This window comes from Magallana gigas, chromosome 3 (assembly GCF_963853765.1).
Source record: "Magallana gigas chromosome 3, xbMagGiga1.1, whole genome shotgun sequence".
Taxonomy (NCBI): Eukaryota; Metazoa; Mollusca; class Bivalvia; order Ostreida; family Ostreidae; genus Magallana; species Magallana gigas.
The window spans coordinates 25,225,915-25,246,865 of NC_088855.1; the positions used below are offsets into that span (position 1 = coordinate 25,225,915).

General features: G+C 33.7%; 1 protein-coding gene across 1 annotated transcript in view; it reads right to left on the minus strand.

Annotated features, from left to right (window-relative positions):
• Positions 1-20,951, minus strand: part of LOC117692916 (N-acetylglucosaminyl-phosphatidylinositol de-N-acetylase) — a 149,123-nt gene that overhangs the window by 16,626 nt on the left and 111,546 nt on the right. The window contains exon 4 of the mRNA XM_066079067.1: positions 5,922-5,989. Coding sequence (XP_065935139.1) covers positions 5,922-5,989 — 68 coding nt within the window. The remainder of the gene's footprint in view (positions 1-5,921; positions 5,990-20,951) is intronic.

Here is a 20,951-nt window from a genome sequence, read left to right on the forward strand (position 1 = left end):
GGGTTATTGCTGTTGATGGTATGTTAATAATGTGATTGCGTCTTGACGAATCTTTACGACAAATAACACACCATTTGTGGGATCTAGATGCAGCAGGGATAAGATGCACCGTTTTTGGACTCGATGGATTCATTATTTTCGTTTCATAAATAAAGTCAGGATCTGCTAAATCCTCTTCCAGATCTTGTTGAACATGCTGTACATGTGGAAGACTACGATACACTCTTGAAAAACATGATCCACAAATGACATCATCACAATGAGTTTGCCGTCCAAGGCGTTCCTGGATATATCGTTTATATGCCAGTCCTGGTGGAATATGTCGCCTCGAGTTTTCTTTGCATCTTTTAAAACAAAAGCAGCATTGGTATTGTTTTAAATTAGGCATCTGTAAAAGAAAAAACAATCATTTTTATTAATCAGTTTATGATTTTTTTAGAAAGAAGTTAAGAGGTGCAGAGATATTTTTAAATGTGAAAAGGGGAAATTTACATACGCATTCTACATGTATTTTGTTTTCCGAATTAAATACCTGTAAATTCCAAAACCTGGATGTTGTAAAAACAAATGTAATTTATTTAAAACATGTTCATATAAAATTAAAACATGTGTATGAATTGAGATAATATATGAAAGGAGTTAATTCAGCATTCATAGCCAAGCTACTAAAGATACGCATACCGGTACATGTATTTTTTTTTTCATAAATCCATTTCACTAATAATGTTTATTTTTTCAAACTTATGAATATTCATCGGCCTACTAATTTAAACCTGAGTTATTGAGAACATCAAAAATATATTATTTAATGTTATAAAAATTTTATTAAGAATTTTAATGATGAAATCTGATGTTCTATATCTAGTTTAAACATGCCAAAAAAATTCCAATAATAGCTGTACTTTTTTATACCATATACTTGATAAAAAAAAACAAAACTATAAAACATTGGTATGAAATTACCCAGAGTAGTAATTGATCTGCATTTTTTTTTAATAATTACATGTATTTCATAATGTGAGATCATAAACTGATACAAAAAAATTCCGTCTTTCTTCATACAAAAAAAAAAAAACACCTGCGGCAGTGGAGGCTTGAACTCTAAACCCCGTATACTGCAAGCGAGAGACATACCACTATATTACAGTCGCCTCATAGCAGAAGGGGATTTCAACGTTGTATAAAGTTATTAGTGCGAATGGAAACTGCCCAGTGAGAAGTTACAATAGCGGAGCAAAACATGTAAACAGATATTTTAGGATATGAGGGATAATTTTATGGATTATATTAAATATGGACTTTGTGATGTAATTTTTAAATGTGTAAATGTAATCGATCTTATACAAGATACAAGAAATTTTATTTATCGGGGGTCTTGAAGGGCATCCTAAACGTGTATATGCTTGACTGTAAATATGTTTCACTTTTATCATTTATTATTTAAGCAATTATGTGCGGCGCAGGTTGAAAATTTTACCCAAACAAATTCATACGCCTCACACTGTATTCTGCAGATTGACTTATTTGATATAAAACAAATGCAATTAATGGAATTAACTTACCTCTGAACGATCTATTTTTAGAACATGGCATTTTCCGACTTTCAAAGTTGTAGAACAAGTCTCAAACGTACCGAAATAAAAAAAAAAATGTCAGCGTTGTCCATCTATTTGGCTTTGCAGACGTCAACGTCATCAGAACCGTAAGTAGAATCGCCATAGCAACGACGTTATCTGATTAGTTTTAACAACAATATTGAATGAATTTAAAGGGGCATGGTCACGATTTTGGTCAAAAATTATTTTTTTGATTTTAATGTTTAAAATGCTTCTGTAAGGTATTTTTGATAGGCAACCAAAATTTAAATGCCATTTGTTGAGTTATAAGCGAGTTACAGAGCTTACAATTCCTCGCTATGTAAACAAAGCTTTTGTTTACATTTTGAGCGTTGAAGTGAAAATTCCAGTTTTAGACCTAAAATGAATGTGTTAATCCTTAGGAACTGTTTATTTATGCTTAAAATGAATAAGAATATAGACAAAGCAGATTGGAAATGATGTTTTACTGGTATATTGAACCTATGTAAACAAAAAACAGGGCACGAGCCTTGTTTACATGACAAAGAATTGCGATCCCTGTATCTTGTTTAAAACTCATCAACGGGCACCCACATTTCATTTGATCATTAGAAATGCATTCATAAAGCATTGTAAATAATAAAAACAGAAAAATGAAATATAACCAAAATTGTGACCATGCCCCTTTAATAATAGCGCAGCTTTTCTTTTGTCCATAAATGTAAAATAAAATTGTATTCATCATGTTCAATTAGCATTCTTGTTCAAAGCTGCGCTCATACTTAATTCTCTGTGTGAAGTCAAAAAAATGGCAGAAAATTTGCTTGATTTGAAAAACATAATCATTTTGACATCAGTTCTTATAAGGCAATAAAACGTCATCAAACTGAAAAAAAATTGACACTTGTAAAGCATCAAGTCAATGTCTTTGTAATGCCAGTAACATGAATATATATTTATTGGAAAAATTTTTTATGAAAACAGGGGGCAAATATGCACTTCTATCATATATAGTTATTTCAAAAAAATCCGTAAAAGAATATTCGAGATATTTGAGTTTTAAAGAAAAATGTTATGAAAAAAAAGAAAAATAACTAGACACGGTCTCGTTGCAAGCAACGAAGAGGTCTTCCGTCCAATATTTAGAAGGTGAAATGACATTGCTTTTCATCTTCGTTAACGAAACCTATCTGGAAAATAGGGATGGGATCTAAAAGAGCTATGGATAAATGACACTAGACACCTCTTGATCCCTAATTTGAAGGATCACGCAACATATCACAAAATATTTGACAGCTTAAAGTTATTACTTAAAGACTTTAGAGCCCTCTCTGCCCCTAATTTGAAGGGCAAGCCCCTTTTTCGTGATGTTAAATCCCTAATTACGTAACAGAGGAGCAAACAATCATCATGTAAAGATAAACAACGCTACGATGAACATAATTGCTTCTATAACGTATCACAAAATATTTTACAGTTTAAAGTTATCAACAAAAAACTTTAGAGCCTTATCGGCCCTCTCTGCCCCTATTTTGAAGGGCCAGCCCCTTTTTCTTGATCTCAAATAAAAGCTCTTGTCATTTCAAACACAATTGGTTCAAAAAGTGTTTCCAAATTATGTACCGTTCTCGAGACATTTGGAAAAGATTGCTTTAGGGGCCAACCCTATAACTCCTTTTAGGGGCTGGATAAAAAAGAAATTATGGTTGCATATCGTTTAGCACATTATTAATAACACCTTTTGTTCAATATTGCATTTCAAAATTTTTCTCCATTTTGAGATATTGATGATCAAAATTTTGGACTTCTGGGCTGCGTTTTACAAAAGAACTTACGACAAATCATAAATATTTTCAGTCTCCTGGAATGCTCTTTGACTTACAAAATTTATATAACACCATTAATTTACCCTTATTTTGAATTCTGTAATTATATTGTACAGCAATTAAATTCAAAAAATTTATTAGTTTTGTGGGTTATGGTTTTTTCCTGCAATGTTGCTACCTTCGTATCCCGAATGACTCACCAAATAAAGTATTTCATTGTTTAAATAACATAAAGTTTCAAAATATGTTATAAATGTAATTATTCACTTTAGATGCAAACATTATTGCTTTGACTCTTTAATGATAACAATTTTTATCAAAGTTTTTGCAACATGAACAAGAGGCAATTGGGCCACATCCATACATGTTAACTCTACCGATTTATGTGGAAGTCTACCGCTTTTAAGCTCTGTCTCCCGCCTACCGCTTTTATTAAAAAATCTACCGCTTTTCTTCAAAATACGTTCCTTGTTTTGATAGATAGTCATTTTGAAAGCCATTGTGGTAAAAAAAATCTCGTCGGGTTTGAAATTAGCGCATGACTTTAAATCAGAGGCACACAAACGCTTTTTCAAGCCGGTTGAATAAGTTTTTAAGCATGTGTTTTACATTGAACGATGAAAGAAGCCACCTCCCGTGATAATATTAGTTACAAGAGATGTTGATGTTGTCCTTGCCAAGATAAAAGAAGCTTTGCAGTTCCACACGTGGCTTTAACGATGACTGAATATTTCTTTTAACTTGGCCATAACAGTAAACTTGACATGCAGTTTATTGCAATGCTGCATGATTTGTGATAAGCATGTAAACATCGTTTTGATATTGAAAAAGAATATACAATTCCTACAAGTTCTTACTTCTCTTATATGTTGAATTTTGGCAACTTAACCTTTTTTTTCTGAACAAAGGCAATTGGTAAAGTCTCTGCTATTTATTTTTAGAGGAAAATTTTTTTTCCTCTAAAAACAAGATATCTGTGAGCCAATGCTCACTAGTGATACCCCCGCTCTGATGTGAATATGCAAAATAAGCAAAGTCGACATTTAACAGAAAGCTGGCATCCGATTGGTACAGAAATATATCCCACAATATAGCATGCCTAAACAAATAGTGTGTTAAAATTTCAAGCATCTGCGATAAACAGTTGCTGAGAAATCTTTGAGGAAAATTTGTTTGAAAATTTTGGCTAAAATAAACAAAGTACTCATTTAACAGGAAGTTGACGTCCGATTGGTACAAAAATATATCCCACGATACGGCACGCCTTAACAAACACTGTGTAAAAATTTCAAGCATCTGTGATAAATAGCTGCTGAGAAATCTTTGACGAAAATTTGTTCGAAAATTTTGGTTTAAAAATAAGCAAAGTCGTCATTTAACAGGAAGTTGACGTCTGATTGGTACAAAAATATATCCCACGATATGGCATGCCTATAAAAATACTGTGTAAAAATTTCAAGCATCTGCGATAAACAGTTGCTGAGAATTCTTTGACGAAAATTTGTTTGAGAATTTTGGTTAAAAAATAAGCAAAGTCGTCATTTAACAGGAAGTTGGCGTCCGATTGGTACAAAAATATATCCCACGATATGGCATGCCTTAACAAACACTGTGTTAAAATTTCAAGCATCTGCAATAAATAGTTGCTGAGATAAATGCGACAGAAATTTTTGTTACGGACGGACAGACAGACGGACAGACAGACAGACGGACGGACAGACGGACAGACAGACAGACAGACACACAAGGGTAAAACAGTATACCCCCTCTCCTTCGGAGCGGGGGTATATATAATAAATAGCTTTAATACCGCGTACTCAATATGATGGTAAATGCATGCAAACATTATTATTGCATATGTTGATACAAATGTATTTAATTACTAAATTTCAAAAGTCTTATATTTTAGTTGATATCATTAATTACTAATCAGAAACCCTTACTAAAACCCATCAACCCATCAAAATCTATGCTTTGAAATATACACGAGTTTTCTTCATGATTAGACAAATTATCAATTTTTTAAAAATCTAGCAGCGCTTCATCACTTCAACTTTGTTTCATATGAATCGATTGATATTGACTTTGATGAAAATCAATATGAAATTCTTTTTAAAATATATGGCAAAATCAGTAGCATAGGGAATACACCTTAAGGTGCTGTAGAAAACTCTATTGCGCATACCTTGGCATTTTAGATTATTTAAGAATGCAGAGGGATTGCCTTGAGAACACAGTCCCAGTGTGACAGGGGTTTTACCCAATGATGCTTTGAACCAAGTTTGGTTGAAATTGACCCAATGGATGGAAGAAGAATTCAAAAATTTTTTATGCCTCTTGAGCTTTGAAAAAAAAAAAATGGGAAATTCACTATCCGATCATTATCTCAACAACTGTTGCGCACATTCATCTCAAATTTGATATATGGATGTATCTTATGAATATAAACAGTGTGAGTTTGAATTTGGTTCCAGTCTGATGATATTTGACAGAGTTGTGCCTCTTGAAATTAACTTACTGAAGTGCATCATGAATCGATATATGGTTACTGTGGCCACTCACACCATAGTTATCAAAGGTGATGACCTGTATAATAAAGAAACAGAATATTAACAATGACAATTTAATTTTGTAACAATTTAATCTAGAAATCAGCGGCTGGAACAGCAACAAAGGTGTTGAGCGGACATTGTCTTCAATAAACTATGGACTCAACTTCCATCCTACTCATGGGTAGCCCTCCCCCCACATTTAACATTCTTGACAAAAATTTTATTTTTTTACTCCCGCCAAAAATGGCTGGGGCATATAGGGTTTCCCCATTTTGTCATTCTGTCTTTCCATCCTTATGTCATTCCATCATCATTCACTTTTCAATCATTATCTCAACAACTGTTGCACAAATTAAACTCAAATTTGATATATAGATGTATTTTATAAATATACAGGCTGAGTTTGAAATTGGTTCTGATCCAATGCTTTTTGACAGAGTTATGCCTCTTGAGCTTTGAAAAAAAAAAATGGGAAATTCACTATCCGATCATTATCTCAACAACTGTTGCGCACATTCATCTCAAATTTGATATATGGATGTATCTTATGAATATAAACAGTGTGAGTTTGAATTTGGTTCCAGTCTGATGATATTTGACAGAGTTGTGCCTCTTGAAATTTTTTTTTTCTTTTTTTTTTTTTTTTTTTTTTAGAAATTCTCAGTTTTTGCTCTCAAACTTTGAAGGGATGCATATATTAAGCTGATATTTCATATGTAGTATGTTTAAAAGAATATTCAGATCATATTCCAATTTAGTTCAGATCTGATGATTTTTGACAGAGTAATTATGCGTCTTGAACTCAGGAAAAAATGGGAAATTTGTATATTTTTAGTTTCTGCGCTCTTACTTTTGAAGTGATGCATATGCAAAGTTTATATTTCGTATAAGGTTAATTTATTAGAAAATAAATGTCAACTTAAAAGAAATTTTTTAGGAAATATAACTTATTCTGCAACCAAACAAATGTTATTACTAAATTTGGCATTAGAAATTTTGGTCACCTGGGAGAGCATTCTTGGCATTACGACACATCTAGTTTTACTGAAACTGAAAACTGATACATCCACGAGATTATATCCCTACGAATAGCCAAAAAAGCCAAAATTCATGCAAATTTACCCTAACAAATGTAAATGATTCCAAAGTAGATATCATTAATTTGGATTTCTTTACCAATAGTTATATATCAAATAATATCAGAATAAAAAGTAAATGAATTATGTTTTGTGTAATTTAAATACTGGTAAGTGCAACTGTTGCTTAAAAAAAAAACCCAATATATTTTTATTTGCCAGTTTAGCATCACCATTTGGTTGTATACTCAGTATATTTCCTTATCAATTAAGTAGAGTGATGCATTTGTAATACAATACCAGTAACTTCATAGTTAAAAAAAAATCAAAGAAATTTCAAAGTTTAACAAAAGGCCCATGGGCCTTATCGGTCACCTGAGTAACTGCATTGTTTCTTTTGCAATTTATATTCATGTGCATTATAATTACAGGGCTAATAAATTATCTTTAATATTTTAGGATTGTTAAATCCAATCAACTTTCAAAATCCTAAAAACAATTTAAAAATTGTTGCATAACATACAGTAAAATAATTGAATAAATCTTAGGTACAGAAAAGAGGTCCATGGGTCACATTGCTCACCTGAGCAACACTAGACATAATAAAATTTGTTTTATGAAGTCATATCCAAAATATCGGGTCAGAGAATGACGAAGTTGATCCTGTTTTAAAAGATTTATAAATTTTTTTACAGATGTCCCTATATTGGGAACCTTTTGTAATAAGATAATTTCATATTTATATCACATATTGACCATTGCCATTCTTAAACAAGAGGCCCATGGGCCACATCGCTCACCTGAGGAACAATAGTTATGATAAAATCAGCTCAATGGAGTCATAATACAAACTATCTGGACAATGTACAATAATACATGTAGATCCTGTATCAATAAAATCCATTTTCCCCTGGATATTCTTATGTTTATAATCATTAGTCCCTTTTCTAACAGGATGATTTTATAGTCATATCATATGTTGAGTATTGCAGTTCTCAAAAAGATCCCTAACAATAGTTTATATATGGGATATAAACGTACATCAAACTCTGAACCTTCTCGTGAGGCCAAAAAATTGTCCTGGGGCCAAAGTCTTAACAATTATAAAGAATCATCTGGCTGATTAGTTTCTGAGAAGATTTTTAAAGATTTACCCTATATATTCCTTTGTTAAACTCTGACCCCCCCCCCCATTGTGGTCCCACCCTACCCCTGGGGATCATTATTTTCACAACTCTGAATCTACACTACCTGAGGATGCTTTCACACAAGTTTCAGCTTTCCTGGCTGATTAGTTTCTGAGAAGAAGATTTTTAAAGATTTACTCTGTTTATTCCTATGTAAAACATCGACCTCCCATTGTGGCCCAAACCTACCCCCAGGGGTCATGATTTTCACAGATTTGAATCTACACTACCTGAGGACGCTTCCACACAAGTTTCAGTTTTCCTGGCTTGTTTCTGAGAAGAAGATTTTTAAAGATTTACTGTATATAATCATATGTTAAACTTCGACCCCCCATTGTGGCCCCAACCTATCCCCAGGGGTTATTATTTTCACAACTTTGAATCTACACTACCTGAGGATGCTTCCACACAAGTTCCAGCTTTGCCGGCGGATTAGTTTCTGAGAAGAAGATTTTTAAAGATGTACTGTATATATTCCTATTTCAACTTCTATCCCCCATTGTGGCCCCACCCTACCCTCGGGGGTCATGATTTTCACAACTTTGAATTTACACTACCTGAGGATGCATCCACACAAATGTCAGCTCTCCTGGCTGATTAGTTTCTAAGAAGAAGATTTTTAAAGATTTACTGTATATATTCCTATGTAAAACTTTGATCCCCCATTGTGGCCCCACCCTACCCCCGGGGGTCATGATTTTCACAACTTTGAATCTACACTACCTGAGGATGCTTCCACACAAGTCTCAGCTTTCCTGGCCGATTAGTTTCTGAGAAGAAGATTTTTAAAGATTTACTGTATATATTCCTATGTTAAACTTTGATCCCCCATTATGGCCCCAACCTACCCCCGGGGTCATGATTTTCACAACTTTGAATTTACACTACCTGAGGATGCTTCCACACAAGTTTCAGCTTTCCTGTCCGATTAGTTTCTGAGAAGAAGATTTTTAAAGATTTACTCTATATATTCATTTGTTAAACTTCGACCCCCCCCCCCCCCCCCCATTGTGGCCCCACCCTCAGGTGAGCTAAAAAGGTTAAGTTTACAATTCAATAAGTTGGTTTCTGGAAGAACAGACTTTGAAAATTTTCGTAATAAATATTGACAATTTTTTTACTTTTTTAATCTTTAGCTTTTAAGATCTGTGTACAAACATAGAATTGTGAGCAAATCTCTGTATCTTGCTTATAATTCGAAGCTTAACACTCAAATATGGTTAGTAAATAGAAATTGTAGGGTAACAATTAAACACAAGAAACATGCACTACATGTATAACAAATAAAGAACACAATTTATTTTTTCGAAATGAATCATATATATACATGTATATACCTACATATTTCCGTCAGCGATATCAAACTCTATTTAAACTGAATAAACTCGAGAAAATGCCGAGCATCTCAATTAAACCTATTGCATTAATCTACCATTACGCAAAAGATAATGCCGAATTACCGATAGAATGAATTGTACTTCAGTACCCCTACATCAGATTTTGCTTAATTTGCGCAGGTAAACTGTTAACTGTTTGATTTACCGTAGTCTCTGTTTTATTTGATACGTAAAAACCACGAAATACAGACGATAGTTCCCAGGTTACAAAGCATAAATAATGAAAACGAAACGAAAATCAGAACAAGCTAACACCACCGTCATGTGTGAAAACTGTCAACGCATTGAAATATTTAGCCTTAATTCACTTCACAAAATCGGCACCAATATATTTTGCATGTTTCAAAAATTTCCTTTCATACGCGAACGATTGCATAGCAAGTAAATTCATCATAGTCAGATCGACCCTTTTTCGTATAATGTCATGGCTGCTTTAAACAAAGAACCTCGTTTTAGAAGTATGGAATACTAGTCTTGGTAAAAGGGTATGCAAACCCGGGCCGTGGCAAAATAAAAGCCGGGGCAGATCAGCAATCGTCAATTCCAAATACGCATTATTTTGCAGCAATATTTACAGCGAATACAAATATACTGGTCCATCAAATATCCCGAAATTTTAATGAGATTGGCAGATTAATACCTGCCAATCTTTTGTTTTGCTCAGACCAAGTCTTGCCTACCCATTTTACCGTAGGTAATTCTTACCGTATGCCGAGCCCGAAGCTATTAAACTGATTGAAACACGCATTTCCTTTATCATTATTTTCGTAATAACTCAGATTTGAATCAGAATTAGCACTTAATTTTTGCAATTTATATTTTCCTTCCCATAAGGATAATTTATGCTAAACTACGTTGAATTGAACTAATTAGTTCTTGAGAAGAAGATTTTTAAAAATGCACCCCCCTTTTTTTTACAGTTTCAAGGTTTTCTCCGCTGTGAATACAGATCGGACTTTTATTTCTGCAATTTATATTCGCCCTCCCATAAGGATGCTTTGTGCCCAATTTGGTTGAAATTGGATAAGCGGTTTTAGAGAAGTTCAAAATGTAAAAAGTTTACAGACGGACAGACAGACGGACGGACAGATGGACAGACGGACGACGGACAAAATGTGATCAGAATAGCTCACTTGAGCTTTCAGCTCAGGTGAGCTAAAAAGATCTTAAACAACTGTTTATATAAATATAAACCTACATCAAATTTTAAACCCCTTGTGTGGCCCAAGAATTATTCAGGTCCACAGTCTAAACAACTGAGAATCAACGAATGTCAATAATATAAATTTATTTCCAATGTAAAAATTAAAAAACTTTCAAAAAGAAGATATTTCTCTTAACATTCCTATGTAAAATTTCATCCCCCCCCCCCCCCCAGGGTGGGCCCACCCTACCACCGGGGATAATGACTTAAACAAACTAAAATCTAAACTACCTGAGGGTGTTCCACATACGTTACAGCTTTTCTGGCCAATTTGTTCTAGAGAAGAAGATTTTTAAAGCTTTTTCTCAACATACAGGTACATGTATTCCTATATAAAAATCAGCACCCCCATTCCCATTGTGGCACCACTTTACCCCGGGGATTATGATTTAAGGTCAGACAACATTTTCCTCGAGCATCTTTTTTGTAACTCCTCGTAATAAAGAGTTCCAATAAAAATTATTATTTATAATCATTTTTAAAATGATTTAGAATTTTTATTTTTTGCATTTGTAAACCTAGATGGCCGAGTGGTTAGAGCAGTGGCCGCACACTGCTAGGACTGTAAGTTCAATGGGTTGTGAGTTCAAACACCAGCCCCAGCTGTTTATATCAATATATAAATTTTTATATCAGCAATTCAAGTGTATTTTCAAGAAGATTATATAGGAAATTGCATACTCTTGTATTTTGCAGAAATTCCTGGTAAGGTATTCTAATTTTTTGCAAGAAAGCTTCTAAAAGTAATAGTAAATCAATAACAAATTCCTGGAAAAAGTTATATAAAATTAAGGAACGTGTCGTCTGACCTTAAACAACTAGAATCTACGCTACCTAAGGATGATGTGAACAAATTTGAATCTACACTACTTAAGGATGCTTCCATGCAAAACAGCTTTTCTGGCCAATTGGTTTTTGAGAAGAAGATTTTATAAAGATACCATCAACTTTTCAATAATTCTTATTTATCTCCCTTTGAAAGAGGGCATGTCCCTTCATTTTAACAAACTTGAATCCCCTTCACCTAAGAATGATTTGTGTCAAGTTTGGTTGAAATTGGCCTAGTGGTTCTGGAGAGGAAGTTGAAAATATAAAAAGTTTACAGATGGACGGACAGAGATGGACAGACGGACAGAAGGATAGACAGACAGACAGACAAACACTGGACAAAAAGTGATCAGAAAAGCTCACTTGGGCTTTCAGCTCAGGTGAGCTAAAAATGGTCGAAATTGCACCACTCTACCCTATATAATTATTAGAGCCCTGTCCTTACACCAGAACCCTTGACCCAACGGCCATGAATTTCATAATTTTGGAAGAGGGACTCTTCCTCACCATAACTATGTACTTAATTCATCGGATTTATACCCAAAAGCAGAGAAGAGGATTTTCAATGAATTACTGCATTCATTTGGAGCCCCACCCTAACACCAGATCCCTGACCCAGGGGCCATGAAATTCAAAATTTTGAAAGAGGCATTCATTCTCATCATAACTATGTACTTAGTTCATTGGCTAAATACCCAGGAGCAGAGGAGATGATTTTTAAAAAAATTAATGCATTTTCAGTATATAATCATTAGACTCTAGAACCAGAACCATTCACACAGGGGCCATCAAATTCACAATTTTGAAAGCGACATTCTTCTTCAGCATAACTTTGTACTTAGTTTATGGGCTTAATACCCTGGGGCCCGTTTCACTAAAAGGTGTGAGATTCGATGAAACTTAAGGTTTCTCCACCCTTGATGTTTTTATGGTTTAACGTGTGAATTTTTGTTTAAATTTGAAGATTGATATGTTAAAATTCAAATTGAACTTAAATATTGGTATGTTGCAAATGATTTGTTCATGCTGTAGAAGCTAACACAGGTACACTATTAGGGCAATTATAGCGATGACTGCTCTCCAATCAAACATCACATTTTTCTATATAATTAAGCAATCTTTTAAAGAAACTAATCGCAATCCTTTATTTTATGTATTTGAACATTTTAAGGCCATTTAAAATTGCCAGTATGAAAGCTATCACATTTACAGTGTATTTCGATACAATTTTTCAACAATGAATAAGTACAGTTTAGCAACATAAAATGTCTATAACTTTTGAAATAATGGTTCAAACTCACTGAAAATTAGTACATTTGTAATTCATTACAGGGTTCGACACTAACTTTTTAAACCATTGGTCCTGCCGGACTAGTGCATGACTATTTTTACTAGTCCGTAGGCAAGTTTATTAGTCCGTCAAAAGAAATAAATATGTAATTCTAAAATAAATCATTTCCAGATATATTAATACAATACAAATTGTACAAAACATTAGTCCAGAACTTTTTTCAAAATATAACCACTAACGATTTTTCGTTCACGTTTCAAGGAAGTCACGAGATCGGCGAGTTTGTTCGTACTCATGGTCGCACTCCTTTTTCTTAAAGCTGTTAGATGCATTGTGTCTAGCTTTCGCCTTTTCACAGTCTCTGTATCCGCAGACGCCTTCAAAAAATCAGATAACTTTTTTCTGTTTCTCCATGTTTTGCACAACTGTCAAACTATCTCATGATCACGGAGACATTTTACTTCACTATAATAAATTAGTTATATAAGAAAGGGTTCAAATGAATAAGAATTACTCGATTACCGCCATGCTTCAATAGCTAAAAATACATTCGGGGTTTCCCAAGAAAGTGTGTCTTCAAAATGACATCGTCGATCGTAATACAAATTTCAAGCTGTTTAGCCGATATTTTCATTAGTCCGGGCGGACTGATTAGGCATAAATTTTATTAGTCCAACTTGAAATTTATTAGTCTGTGACTAACGGACTAATGTTAGTGTCGAACCCTGCATTATATATCCGATCAAAATCTGCAAAGAAATGTGTTTTTCCTGGTAAAAAATTATGAATTTTAGTCTCAGTCAAGTTTGCCTATGTACAGTTTTATCAGTTTTTCATAGAATTCAGCGATTTAAACTCAAACTACCCTCTATGAATTGTTAAACATTAGTGTCATTTCACTTTACATAGCTTAAAATGTATTAAACAGAAGTATAAATCAAGAAACATTGGCAAATCCTTGCATCACATAACACTAATATCATAACTGATAACAGTTTAATACTCCAGAATGCTCACTATGACCTCATGCAACAATCGAAAGACCTTAAGTAAGGCATCAGGGCGTAAGCCAAAATTTAGTCCGGCGTAAATTGTGTTTCACTAAGAGGTTAATGCTAGACTTTACGTCCTTGTAAATGAGCTTTTGCACATGCGCATACAAATGATAAACAGATAGATGGATACTAGATAGAAAGATAGAGAGATACATGTATCTAGATAGATAGATATAAACTTGTCATCTAATTTTTGAGAGAGAGAGAGAGAGGCAAATTATTTAGGCCCATTCGTTTATGTTCAGTATATTGTTGTTAAAAATTAATACTGTTTAGTCACAAAATCAAACAACAAAACTTGCTGAAATGTTTTGCTTGAAGGATATAAATCATCAAGCTAATAAATATATTCAAAATTAATAATTCAAGAGAACTATTTTTGTTATTGATATCTAGGGCGATTTCAGCATGCATTGGGCAGCCTTAAAATTTTCTTTTTGATCATGCATCAATTATGTATGAGTATAAAGACTTTTTTTTGATTTTCTGGTTTTCTGTTGCTTAATCATTGCAAGAAAATCAGTGAATTTGTTTAAACATAAAAAATAAAACGAATTTATGCAGTAATGAGCTATTTAACCATGGATTGGACAATATTAAGCAAACATCGAACAACCATACAGTAGCTATATATATAAAAAATAACAAAATTTTCTTATTTCATGGAATAAAAAACCCAAAATGGCGGTAAATAATAAATATATATTTATTAATTTGATATCTAGATTTGCTTTAATGTAATATGTGGAGCAAAAATGACTTGAGATAACTGATGAACCAAGGTTAATTCTTATCAAAATTTGTTTCAGAAATTAATTTATTAGGAATTATTTAAGTGAGAGGTTACATTTTCACTTAGTCCATTCAAATGCCAAACATTCAAATTAAACCAAGTTTCCAATGATAGCGTTTTTGCGATGCTTATATTGCTATTTCTTTTACAATGTGGTAGTCAAATTCTTGATAATAAAAAAGTTCATTTGTTTTAATTCAGGATTAAATGAAACAATACAAAAGTACACCCACGATTCTGTGTAAATGTTTAAAGCACAGGATGAATGACCATCTTTAAGTCCTCCTTAAAGATAGCTTAAAGGTGTTTAAAGGTAGCTTAAAGACGATCTTTAAGCCACCTTTAAGCTACCTTTAAGCTATATGTATTGCTTAAAGGTGGCTTAAAGAAAGCGTAAAGATGGCTTAAAGGCAGCTTAAAGACTATCTTTAAGCCACCTTTAAGCCACCTTTAAGGACAACTTATAGGTCCTTAATGTCCAAACTTCTTTAAGCCACCTTTAAGCCACCTTTAAGCTACCTTTAAGCTACCTTTAAACCATTAAAAAAAATTTAATTTAATATTGTGCTTAATTTCCAACAAAATGTATTAACTTTATGAAAGAAAAGGTATTAAAACGGTTTTTGTTCTAGAAAGAAAAATGAAAAAAAAGACACAAAAAAAAACCAGCCACGGCGAGTATTGAACCCGGGGCCCTTAGTTTACTAGCATCACCACACATCCTCTACGCCACGGCAACTTACATATATATGAGTGTTTTTATATCCTATATATCAGTGGATATTGAATCACTGTATTGAATGTGTTTACTTGAAAAGATTTTGACAAACCATTCAGTTTCTAACAATCAATTATATATCTAATTTATAAATTACATGCATGCATGTATTTAGAATGAAATACGGAACTTGGTCTTCAGTGAACAAAAATATATTATACCTAAATGGAAACCGTTAGGTTCACTATAGTAGGCTTTCTTAGTTAATAAATTTAAACCGAGTAGATATACGTTCATCTAATTTATAGCTATAAAAATGTAAGAAAGAAAATGAAATTATTTCTTTTATTAAATGCATTGATACTAATAGGGTATTTGTTAAATTTCCCGCAGTTTCCCGGTTTTCATGATCGCGGCGCCGTTCCAATATGTTTAAATATTTACATGTAATAGTATGTACATGATTTTTAAACTATTAATTCTATAACAAACAAAATTACCAATTACCGGTGACGTATTTACTGCATGTGGCAATTGCAAATGACTTGTACATACAATTTTATGATGTGCCAGGCCGGGTATATTTGACATATTTACCCTTATACATATATTTAAATAATCAACCCCTATTTATGATCACCGGTACATTAATTAATTAGCCTCAAGATTTTACTCTTACATACATGTATCGTTAATTTGTAGACGTAACATCTTTGAAACCCAGAGCTAGGAAATAATACTTTGAAAATGAATTACAAATGTAAATTAACTTTTATTCACTAGACTTATCGTATACTCGTACATACTAAGATTCAACGCCTTTAGAAACCCTGACGTGCACCTGGGCACACGACACACCTGTTGTGTATATCTTGTATATTCTGTGTTAGTTCCAGGGGTTTTCTTAAGTTGGACAAACAATAGACTTTAATTAGATATACACAAACATGCACCTGGGCACACGACACAACTGTTGTGTATATCTTGTATATTCTGTGTTAGTTCCAGGGGTTTTCTTAAGTTGGACAAACAATAGACTCTAATTAGATATACACAAACGAACAAAACTATGTCTAGACAAACAAAGCAGTAATATCCTGCCCGATCTAACAAAGGCAGTTGAGAGTCTTTTCATCTTTAACATGTATCTAGCAGATCTAGAGTTAGAAATAATGAAAATTGAAAAAAAAAATACAAACCTTAAACCGATTAACAAATTAAATCATGAATTTTTGGTTCATTATCTTTATTTTGTTTAATAACCGGATGAACTGAGAGAGAGAGAGAGAGAGAGAGAGAGAGAGAGAGAGAGAGAGAGAGAGAGAGAGATTTTTTCACCGATTAATTTATAATAGGAAACAAACATACTTTAATTAGTTTTATGCAAATATTACAGTTGAGACTGCGCTCATCCCTACAATAATTTTGAAACCCCCAAAAAATTATAAAGAATTTTATAACGGCAATCTGTGTCCATCGGAGCAGTGCTGATGATAGCGATCTGTGTTTAATGGAGCGACGATTAAAACCGCCTGGAACAACCCCCCCCCCCCTTCCTTTGAAATTATATTATCACTTGGATGACCCCCTCCCATCTCTATGAAAGAGCTTTTGCATTTAATATATGTTTTTATTGTTCAGCTTGATCAATATTGACTTAAAAGCCACTTAAAGACAGTGTAAAGGCAGTGTAAAGAGAGCGTAAATGCCACTTAAAGATGCTTAAATGTGGCTTAAAGGTGGCTTAAAGGTGGCTTAAAGAAGTTTGGACATTAAGGACCTATAAGCACTTGCTTAAAGGTGACTTAAAGGCGGCTTAAAGGTTGTATAGCCTTTAAGCTCCTTTAAGTCACCTTTAAGCCACCTTTAAGGACTTGCTTAAAGATGGTTTTTTGCCCTGTGAAGGGTACCTGCAGCCCAGCCAAAGTGAAACTTATGTCAAAGAGTTTATTTACCAGAAATTAATGCAAAAAACCGCATGGAAATCGATGCAAAAATAACTTCAAAGTGGCTATTTTTACCTGCTTTGGGAAATCTAATCAAGAGAAAACAGAATTAGGCGATAACGAGGCTTCAGCAGAAGTGACGTCATGAGGTCAACAGGAGGGAAATTTCTTTACAAAGCTGTACAAAATAAATTCGATTTTTCAGCCAAAATAATTGTGATAGGTCTGATGTTTTGACATATTCTCGTCGCCTTTTTCCCGATGAATACGATATCTTAACCCTTGCTCTGCTGCGCGCACATATATGTGCGCATTACAGAGTGTGCGCTACCATGCGGGGCGCACATATATGTGCGTTTCAATGAAAAACAGACGATCACATTTTGTCTGGATGATTTTTTTTATATTGCTCTTATTTTCCGGTAAAAGTCTCTGAAATATATAATACTGGTCCATAATTTTAAGATTTATTAAAATAAAATGATTACATACAGGTTTGGTTACATTTTTTTTGCATTTTTCTCCAGTAAGTAATGTGTTGTATCGGCGCCATTTTTAAAAGTGAAAGCGATAGTAGACGCCGACATTCAGTACCCTGATATGAATCAACCGATAAATTTTATCGCATGTTTATATCCCTCTTGTATTTATTAATGTTCATATCAAGTACACTTATATTTCTTTTTCTTCATTATATAATTTTTACGCATTTATTGATAGTATTTTTCTAATGTTATATGGAACATTTTGTATACAGTTAAAAATAGATGTAGGTGGATTCCACCTTGTATTATTCTTATAATTTTCAATACTAAAAGAAGAAAGAATCGATAAACACTAACTTAATTGCCTTTCACGTTTAAAATTTGTATTACCATAACAAAACAATGGTGTAACACCTATGCTTTATTATTTGGAAATTTGGAGGGAAATTTAGTTAATGATATAGGCGTTTAAACAACGCGACAGAAATGGCTGCTGCACACGTGTTTTCGTTGTTGGTGTCTGGTGATCTAATTACGTAAATAGGAGATAATACTATAGCAAGGATAGTAAATCTAACATTTGAAAGGTATATATAATCACACCATTCTTTGTATAAACTAGTTTAAAGGAAATAACGCCGCAATCTTAGGAAGCACTTGATCTAACGGCACCGGAAGTTGAGATATGACGCGGCGATCAGCTGTTTTGTATCCGTTTGGACTACCGATGATATATTGGCAAAAATGTCCATTTTTATAAATTAAACAATGAAATCTATTGCTTGTTTTCGTTTTTTCAGTGTTAATACAAACTGAATTGAGTGGAATATTTGTTTGTTTCATGAGAGATATACAATTAAACCCTGTTGAAAATATGTAAACAATATGCCCTATAGACGTTATGGCCGACAGAGATAACATAATAGAAGAAATCTTTGCAGATAGCGATAGTGACGGTGAGGACAATTTTGAAGGCTTTGATTTAGAGGATTTAAATACTACAGAATTAGATGATGAATCAATTCATGCCAATTACAATGTTTTGAATAGTGAACTTTGGAATGAAGGTGATAGGACTCCCTTACCGTTAAGTTTTGAGCAGGAACCAGGTTTACAAAAAGAAGTTTCTGATTCTGATTCTCCGATCGAATATTTTGAACTTTTTTTAGATGACTTTGATTACCAAAATATCTCTGATGAAACAAACAAATACGCTGATCAATTTCTTGCAAACAAACAATTAAAGGAAAAATCTCGCTTTAAAAAATGGAGGGATACAACAGCTTCAGAGATGAAGAAGTTCTTTGCCATTGTTATAGCAATGGCCATCATAACACAAATGGATATTTCCGAATACTGGACCGTTAATCCAGTGACATCAACTCCCTTTTTCCCCAGTGTTATGTCCAGGGATAGGTTTTTACTCCTTCTTGCCTTTCTTCATTTAAACGACAATGATAAATATATTCCACGTGGAGTCGAGGGCCATGAACCTCTATTTAAACTGGGCCCCCTATACCATAGAATCCTTACAAAGTTTCGTTCTGTTTACAAACCCAACCAAGCATTGGCCATTGACGAAAGTATGGTTGCCTGGCGAGGCAACTTATCGTTTCGTGTTTATAGTCCAGACAAACCAGTCAAATATGGGTTAAAAGCATATGTTTTGTGTGACTCAGAAAATGCATATTGTTTGAGATTTAAATTATATACTGGTAAAAAATCTGTACAGCCATCAGAAAACGGGGCAACATATGATCTTATAATGGATTTAATGAGAAACTATTTTGAAAAAGGGCATATTCTTTATTGCGACAATTACTACAGTTCACCGCGTCTTTTTATGGATCTGTGGGTCCTCGGGACAGGAGCAACTGGAACTGTACGCAGTTACAGGAAAGGTATCCCAGACAAATTAAAGAAAGCTCAGCTTAGCAACAGAGGGGACACAGCAACAATGTCATATGGACCTTTGAGCTGCTTAAAATATCTAGATGCAAAGGCTGTGTACCTAATAAGCACCACTGACACCTCTGTCAATGTGGAAACTAGAAGACCTGACTTTATGAGAAATCATGAAGCAAAAGTTAGGCCTTCCATGGTTCATGTCTATGATCAAAAAATGGGTGCTGTTGATAGGAGCAACCAAATGGTGGAAAATTATAAACTTGGCATCAAAACTATGAAATGGTGGAAAAAACTTATTTTCCATATTATCAATATTGCAATTGTAAATTCTTATATTTTGTACAAAGAAAATTGCAGTTTCAACAATGCCATGGTTCAGCGCCATTTCCGAAGAAAGCTCGTTGAGCAGCTCATCCAGAGCTCTGGAGGGAGCATTACAACACCACTTGGACGACCTGCCCCCAGAGTTCTGGAGAGACTTACAGGGAGACATTTTTTGGACAAGTTGATGGAAGGAGAAAAACCTCTTCATCGCCAGTGCATTGTTTGTGGACCAGCAGAGAGGGAGATGCTACCCCCATTAAGACCAGGAGAGAAGCGGAAAAGGCGATGTGGCCACATGACCAGCTACAAATGCAGGCAGTGTAATGTGTCGCTATGCATTTCTCCTTGCTTTGAGATTTATCATACAAAGCAGGAATTCCTTTTGGCCTACAAGAGAAGTCGATTGAGTTCAAATTCCTCAACAGAAGAGTAATTTCAATTGTATAAACTATACATGTAAGAGGAAAGCCAGAGTTCTTTTTATTGAAGGTTAATTGAGCTTTTGTTATTGTGGTACATGTCTTTTCCGCTTTTCTCTCTGTGTGAAATAAGTATGATATAAAATAGAAATGCTTTCATGATTAAAATGATTATATAAATACATCAGAGTATTATTTGAATTCAGAATTATTTTGATTCTTGGAATTTAGAGTTTTTAAGAAAATTGCCCTTAGTTAGACTATCCATAAGAAAAATTCATGTTACCTGTCTAAGTTAGTCTAACCAAGGGCAATTTTCTTAAAAGCCCTGAATTCCAAGAACCAAAATAATTCCAAATTCAAAT